The sequence below is a fragment of the Colobus angolensis genome, unplaced genomic scaffold, assembly GCF_000951035.1.
Source record: "Colobus angolensis palliatus isolate OR3802 unplaced genomic scaffold, Cang.pa_1.0 Scaffold68, whole genome shotgun sequence".
In the NCBI taxonomy this organism is placed as follows: Eukaryota; Metazoa; Chordata; class Mammalia; order Primates; family Cercopithecidae; genus Colobus; species Colobus angolensis.
This window is the reverse complement of record NW_012120487.1, coordinates 6,960,632-6,968,333: the sequence shown is the minus strand read 5'-3', so window position 1 is coordinate 6,968,333 and position 7,702 is coordinate 6,960,632. Positions and strand designations below refer to the sequence as shown.

The window sequence follows — 7,702 nt, the reverse complement described above, 5'->3', positions numbered from 1 at the left end:
GATGGAATTTCACTCTTGTTGCCCAGGCTAGAGTGCAGTGGCGCAATCTCAGCTCACTGCAGCCTCCACCTCCCGGGTTCAAGCGATTCTCCTGCCTCAGCCTCCTGAGTAGCTGGGATTACTGGCGCCTACCATCATGCCCAGCTAATTTTTTGTATTTTTAGTAGAGACAGGGTTTCACTATGTTGGCCAGGCTGGTCTCGAACTCCTGACCTCGTGATCCACCTGCCTTGGCCTCCCAAAGTTCTGGGATTACAGGCCTGAGCCACCGTGTCCGGCCCTAGCCAAGTTTTTTAAAAAGAGTTTCTGTAACCATTCACTTAAGTGATCTTTGTATTAATCCTCCGAGGTGGTTTGAGTATATGTAACTTTAAATTAGAAACTGAGGCACAGAGATTTAGAGACTTGGCAAGAGCCACACAATGAGTTGATGGTAGAATGCTTTGTTGTATTAAATGAGTAATTACCAAGTTAAATATAAAATAATTTATTTTAAATTTTAATTCTTGAGAGGCAGCTGTGAATTTTTTGTTTTATAGTTTACATATTTAGTTAAAGGAAATAATGGAGTTTTCAGGGGAGCTCACTTAAATGTTTTTGTTTTTATTTGTAGCACCCAGAGGCCTCCATTCAGGCTGTTTTTTCAGATGCCCAAATGCATATTTGGGCATTAGAAGGTAAGCAATGGCTGTGAACTGTAACTGTGATTTTAACTGTCAGTTAAATATTGAAGTATCATCCATGAAAGATGAAAGGTCAGTTCTGGTCCTTGATCTCAGTCTTTGAATGTACAGATTCGTTTTTATATCTTTGTTTTATGTAGATCATTTTGAAAAATATATTTAGGCATACTTTGATTTGGGCACAATTTTTTCTTGTATGTAAGCAGAGAAACTGAGCCTGGGTTCTTTTTTTTTTTTTGAGACAGGGTTTTGCTCTGGTCCAGGCTCAAGTGCAGTGGTATGAACACGGCTCACTGTATCCTCGACCTCCTGGGCTCAAGCAATCCACCTCAGCCTCCTGAGTAGCTGGGGCCACGGTTGCACACCACCACACCCTGTTAATTTTTGTTTTAAAAAAAAAAAAAAAAAAAAAAAAAAATTTTTTTATAGAGACGAAATTATCCAGTCTGGCCTCGAACTCCTGGGCTCAAGTCATCTTCCTGCCTTGACCTCCCAAAGTGCTGAGATTACAGGTGTGAGCCACCACACTTAGTCTTTTTGGTTGTTTGTTTTAAGAGATGGAGTTCAGTGGCATGATCATAGCTCACTGCAACCTTGAACTCCTGGGCTCATGCAATCCTCCTCCCTCAGCCTCCTGAGTAGTTTGGACTACAGGTGCATGCCACCACACCCAGCTAAGTTTTATATTTTTTGTATAGAGACAGGGTCTTGCTATGTTGCCCAGGCTGTCGAGTCTGGATTCTTGTATATCTTTCTCTACTTCAAAAAAGTGCAACAGATAGATTGTTTTTAACTTATGTTAACTTATGTTAAATATGAAAACTTAGTTGTTAAAGAGCTGTTTCTTTTCATCATATAGATACAGCCTTCTCAGTGCTTAAATGATGCTCAGAGGCCTTTGCTGACCATTCTCTGAAAAGTATCGTCCTCACAGCTGTATGCCCTTACCACATGTTTTTTTTTCTTCCTGGCACATATCATTACCCAACACTATATTATTTTTAAAGTTTTCTTCCTAATAGAATGTAAAACCAGAGACTGTTATTTTATTCGTAACTAATGCAGTTGAGTACTTTTTTCAGTGCCTATTCTGAATTTTTTGCCCATTTTTCTATTGAATTGCTCCTCTCTTTATTTATTTATTTATTTATTTTTACTTTTTATTTTCGAGACAGTCCCACTCTGTTGCCCAGGCTGGAGTGCAGTGGTGTGATCTTTGCTAACTTCGACCTCTGCCTCCTGAGCTCAAGTAATCCTCCCACCTCAGCCTCCCGAGTAGCTGGGACTATAGGTTTGTGGTGCCACACCTGGCTAATTTTGTATTTTTTGTAGAGAAGGGGTTTCACCATGTTGCCCAGGCTCGTCTCTAACTCCTGGGTTTAAGCAATCTGCCCACCTCAGCCTCCCAGAGTGTTAGGATTACAGGTGTGAGGCACCATGCCCAGCCTTTTATTTCTTTTTATATTCAGAATATTAATCCTTCCTAAAATAGATGTATTTCAAATAGTTTTGCCTAATTTTGATTCACTTTTAACCTTTTTTTGTTTTTTCCCTTGAGGTCTGTCACACTTAGTAGCAGCATCATTTACAGAGGATAGATTTGGAGTTGTCCAGACTACACTACCAGCTATCCTTAATACTTTGTTGACACTGCAAGAGGTAAGCAATCTGTGGGTTGGGAGAGGATAGAGGTCATCTTCCCCTCCCACCCAGTGCTTTGCTTGTTTCCTATATATCACATTTATCGAGTGACAGAACATGTTGGAAGTTAAAATAATGTACTTTTGCGCCCTCAGGAAATTACAATCTAAAAGACAGAAAAGAGGCCGGTGTGGCTCATGCTTATAATCCTAGTGCTTTGGGAGGCTGAGGCTGGAGGGTCACTTGAGGTTGAGAGTTTGAGATTAGCCTAAGCAACATGGCAAGACTTGGTTTTTACAAAAAATAAAAAATTAGCTAGCCATAGTGGTGTATGCCTGTAGTCCCAGCTACTCAAGAGCCCGAAGTGGGAGAATCACTGGAGCCAGGAGTTTGAGGCTGCAGTGAGCTACGATTCCACCACTGCACTGCAGCCTGGGTAACAGAGCGAGACCCTGTCTCTATTTTAAAAAACAAAACTAAAAGTTTAGGAAGAGAAAACTTTTAATCTGCTTATAACATTTTACAGAAACAGTAAAAGAAAGTATACTAAAAAAAAAAAAAAAAAAAAAAAGAAAGTATACTAAACCTGTAGGGTATGCCCCTGGTATTAAACACATTGTTTAAAATACTAGACTTCTGTTCACTGACAAAAGTGAATCCTTACACAATTTGTAGCTACCGAAAGTGACCTGTAATTAAATGACCCATTCAGATAAAGTGCCCTTTTGGGTTGAGGCTTAAGAGCTGAGGCCAATAGATGCCTATCACCAGCTTGATGGCTAGTTTTAACTAATAGGTTTTCTTGGTCCTAGACTTAAAGAAGGGCAAAAAATAAAACACGTGCTTTCTGCTTTGCAGCAGGCTTCTTTTTCTAACTTCATGTTGCTTGGTACTTTTTATGTCACCTTATGTCACATGACAGCTGTAAACACTAAGTGCTAGAGGCATGTAGAGATAGCATCTGGAGGCTTGTACCTATAATCCCAACACTTTGGGAGGCTAAGGTGGGCAGATCACCTGAGCTCAGGAGTTCAAGACCAGTCTGGGCAACAAGTTGAAACCCTATCTCTACAAAAAAAAAATAGAAAAATTAGCTAGACACAGTGGTGTGAGCCTGTAGTCCCAGCTACTCGAGAGGCTGAGGCAGGAGAATTGCTTGAACTCAGGAGGCGGAGGTTATAGTCAGTGGAGATCATGCCATGCCACTGCACTCCAGCCTGGACCACAAAGCGAGACCTTGTCTCACAAAAAAAAAAAAAAAAAATGCATCTGGTGGATATAGTAGGCCTTCTGGAGGAAGTGGAATTGAACTAGGCTTAAATGATAAAATGATAAAACTGGTGCATCTTTTGGTCTTGGGAAACCATTTAAAATATGAAGAGAAGCTTGGGCAACATGATGAAACTCTGTCTCTACAAAAAATTTTTTAAAAATTTGCGGGGTGTGGTGGTGCGCACTTGTAGTCCCAGCTACTTATGAGGCTGACGGGGGAGAATCGCTTGAACCCAGGAGGTAGAGGTTGCAATGAGCCAAAATTACGCCATTGCACTCCAGCCTGGGTGACAGAGTGAGACCCTGTCTCAAAAAAATAAAAGATAACAAAGAGAAAATATGCTTCTCCATTTCTTTCTTTAAAACTCAATTCATTTTATCTATTAGAAAATCTTACCCATCAAAACCAGTGATTTTTTTGCTTTGAGTACTTTTTGTGAGTACTTTCTCATGTGTGTTACTTGAGATGTGTGTGCCTACATGGCTAGTTTTATTATTTGTACTCTTTCCCAAATGCCTTTCTGTAAATAAATAGTTTCCTAGTAATTCCCTACAGCTTCGAGTATTTGGTTTTTCTGACTGCACAATAGGATGACCATGATTTGGGCATATCTTTGATGCTCATAACATTTTTTTTTTCACTCTCGCAGTGTAGTTAAAATAACAATAATGGTACAGTGCTTATAGTCTAGAGAGTAATTTGATATCATTATTATTTGATCTTTATAACTATCTTGTGAAGTCAGCAAGGTGGAAGTGTTTTCACCCTTTTTTTTTTTTATAGATGAGGGAGGCTTAGTAGTGCAGCAACTTACCTCAGATCTCACACACAATCTCCTAGGTGGCAGAGCTGGGACTAGAGCCCAGTCTGATTGGAGGGCATTAGCAGTGCAGTAGACCTGGGAAGAAGCTATAGATCCACATCCCTTCCCCGCTTTTTTTTTTTTTTTTGAGACAGAGTCTCTGCTCTGTTGCCCAGGCTGGAGTGCAGTAGTGTGATCTCAGCTCACTGCCACTGCCGTATCCCGGCTTCAAGTGATTCTCCTGCCTCAGCCTCCTGAGTAGCTGGGAGTACAGGTGCGTGCCACTATGCCCAACTGATTTATGTATTTTTTTCTTTCTTTCTTTTTTTTTGAGACAGAGTCTCGCTCTGTCGCCCAGGCTGGAGTGCAGTGGCATGATCTCAGCTCACTGCCACTGCTTCCTCCCAGGTCCCAGTTCAATCAATTCTCCTGCCTCAGCCTCCTGAGTAGCTGGGAGTACAGGTGCGTGCCACTATGCCCAACTGATTTATGTATTTTTTTCTTTCTTTCTTTTTTTTTGAGACAGAGTCTCTGCTCTGTCGCCCAGGAGTGCAGTGGTGCGATCTTGGCTCACTGCAAGCTCCGCCTCCTGGGATCACACCATTCTCCTGCCTCAGCCTCCCCAATAGCTGGGACTACAGGTGCCCGCCACCATGCCTGGCTAATTTTTGTATTTTTATTAGAAACAAGGTTTCACTGTGTTAGCCAGGATGGTCTCTATAATCTGCGTTAACTCATTCTTGAGAGTGGAGTCCTCCTGACCTAAACACCTCCCATTAGGCCCCACCTCTCAACACTGGTGTATTGGGGATTAAGTTTCTAGCACATCCTTTTTGAGTGACAAATTTAAGTCATAGCAGGCCCTGTTTACTTAGAAACAGGGGAGTTGGAATGGAGAATACTTTGGAGGGGCAGAGTAGAACAAGGCAAAGAAGCATATTTTTGGATGTTGAGAAAAGATGGAACAAAGAGAACAGGACCAGTGACCTGATACTTAGCTTCTCAGTATAAAACTCCTCCTTATGTGGGCTTATAATGTCTACTTTCCCTTAAGCCACATCATGATCAACCTTTTGGTCATGCTCTGCCATCATCAGATTTTGCAAACTGCCTCACAGTCTTTTTTTTTTTTTTCTCCCCACTCTATATCCTGAGGTTGATTGTAATGAGTAATTCAGAGTCTGTGTGGGTAATCTGCCCGACACCCTGTCTGCACAATTCGTTGACTTCCTCCTCTTCACTACCCATTTGTATACCCTCTCAACCCACAACTATCACCTAGGCCCAATTATCCCCTGAATACTCCACCGCCAGAGCTTGAAACTCCAGGATTCTACCCTGTAAGCTAGAGTCCTTAAATGTTTTTGTTCCAAAGATTCCTTTGGCAGTCTGTTGAAGCCCATGAACTTCTTCTCAGAATCATGTTCTTAAATGCATGAAGTGCTCAGGATTAGAAAGAAAATCAGTTATATTGAAATATAATTATCAAGATGTTAAATTTATGATACAGTAATATGTGGTTTTTAATTATTGCATTACATAACAAGATCTGTCAGTGAGTCCAGTAACTTATTTTGAGGTAGGGATAAGATGAATGGTATTTCAGGATAACTGTAACAATTGTATTGGGATATGGAGATATTGGTGATTTCTGTTGGTGACAAAGTCACAGGAACTGCTAATGCTACTACGATTTGTTGCTTACATTCATAGTTGAAGGAAATGCTAGATTTTAATTAGATCTTAGTAAAGATAAATGTGTAATTCAAGTTTGTACCCCCGGAATTTTTCCCTTAGGTCTATGGACCCAGTGTAAGAGCCCTTTCTCCAGGCGCAGCCCTTTCATGTCCTTGCTGCTTCTGTACAGTTTCTTTGATCCACCAGGATTTCCAGTTCCTTTTCCTCATGTTCTTTGTCTTTCAGCTCCCTCCTGACTACGTATATGCCTTTCTGTATCCAGTTTGGACCTTGTAGTCTGTTATTTCAACCACTTTATTACCAATTCCTTCAACTCCTTTGTCCCCATGTCCTTGAGCTGCGCCCATGTGGCAGTTCCACTATCCACCCATTCTCTTGCCAATCCCTCCTGCCTTACTTCAGGATCTTGACATTTTTGTCCTGAATTATTACATCCTCTTGCCCCTATAGACCCTGAGTTACTTTGTGCTCTCATTCCAGCCACTCTGCTATTCCCATGAGTCCTCTGCTCTTATAACCACCATAGACTATTCAGTCTCTGCCTCCCACCAAATATATCTTATTTTCTTAACTTGACTCTAACTCTGCACATGCTGCCTTTTCTTTCCTTCTTTGTCTAGAACATATTTTTCTCTTTTGGTCTGACTCTACTCTATAACTCCCCCTTCAATACTTTATTGTCTTTGTTGACTTTTATTGTCTCCTCTTCATATTAGCCAGAGTAGAGGTGGGGACTTTGTCTTACCTCTCTTCCCATCATCTGATATAGTAGCTGGCAAATGACAGGCACTTATTAAATGCTTGTTGGATGGCTGCTGGATTGCATCATTGCTGGTTCAGTAGACAAAGGCTTCTGTTTTGGGGCTTAAATTTAGTGACAGTTCTGATGCAATGGGTTGATTAAAATGCTCCCAAACCATCTTTTTGTTTTGAGAGGCAGGAATGTGATGTGACTCATATGATCCCTGTTATATATTTTTGGCTTTCTGTTCTTTGGTCTAGAAGGGATCAAAGTGAAGACAGTAAGTTCTAAGTATCTCTGTAATTTAAGGCAAGTTGTACATTACTGGCTTCTGGGTGTTACTAAGGAACAATTGTGTGGAACTGTTCTATCCTTTTGTTTTACTTTTCAGTATCAATAACATCAGCCATTTCACTGAATCATTAAAGGCAAAATGTGAAAGGGAAGGGGAGCCTTTCACTCTTCAAACTATTCAGAGGGCAAGCAGTAGAGTGATGGAAATGCTAGCTAGCTCAGTGGTTTCTGCCAATGGCCAGACCATCCTGGAGATCACAGTTATTATAAGGGACATACATACTTTCATTTGAATGATTACCGTTTCTCCAGCATGTTTGCAGCTGTTTTCTCAGATGTTTTTACATGCTGTTTTGGTTAATTAAAATACAAATTCATTTGAAAATATTGCTGAATTCATAGTAGTTATTTCCTTTATCAGTGGATGGACAGCAAGTATTAACCTCTGGAAGTCCACGGGATTTTATTGTTGTTTTTAAAAAGGGTGCTTATGGCCGGGCGCAGTGGCTCAAGCCTGTAATCCCAGCACTTTGGGAGGCCGAGACGGGCGGATCACGAGGTCAGGAGAT

General features: G+C 41.0%; 1 protein-coding gene across 3 annotated transcripts in view; it reads left to right on the top strand.

The window, feature by feature from the left end:
• NDC1 (NDC1 transmembrane nucleoporin) overlaps nucleotides 1–7,702 on the top strand; it is a 74,856-nt gene that overhangs the window by 50,182 nt on the left and 16,972 nt on the right. For all 3 annotated transcript variants that reach the window (XM_011926315.1, XM_011926314.1, XM_011926313.1), the window contains 2 exons: nucleotides 614–677; nucleotides 2,242–2,342. In XM_011926315.1, coding sequence (XP_011781705.1) covers nucleotides 614–677; nucleotides 2,242–2,342 — 165 coding nt within the window. The remainder of the gene's footprint in view (nucleotides 1–613; nucleotides 678–2,241; nucleotides 2,343–7,702) is intronic.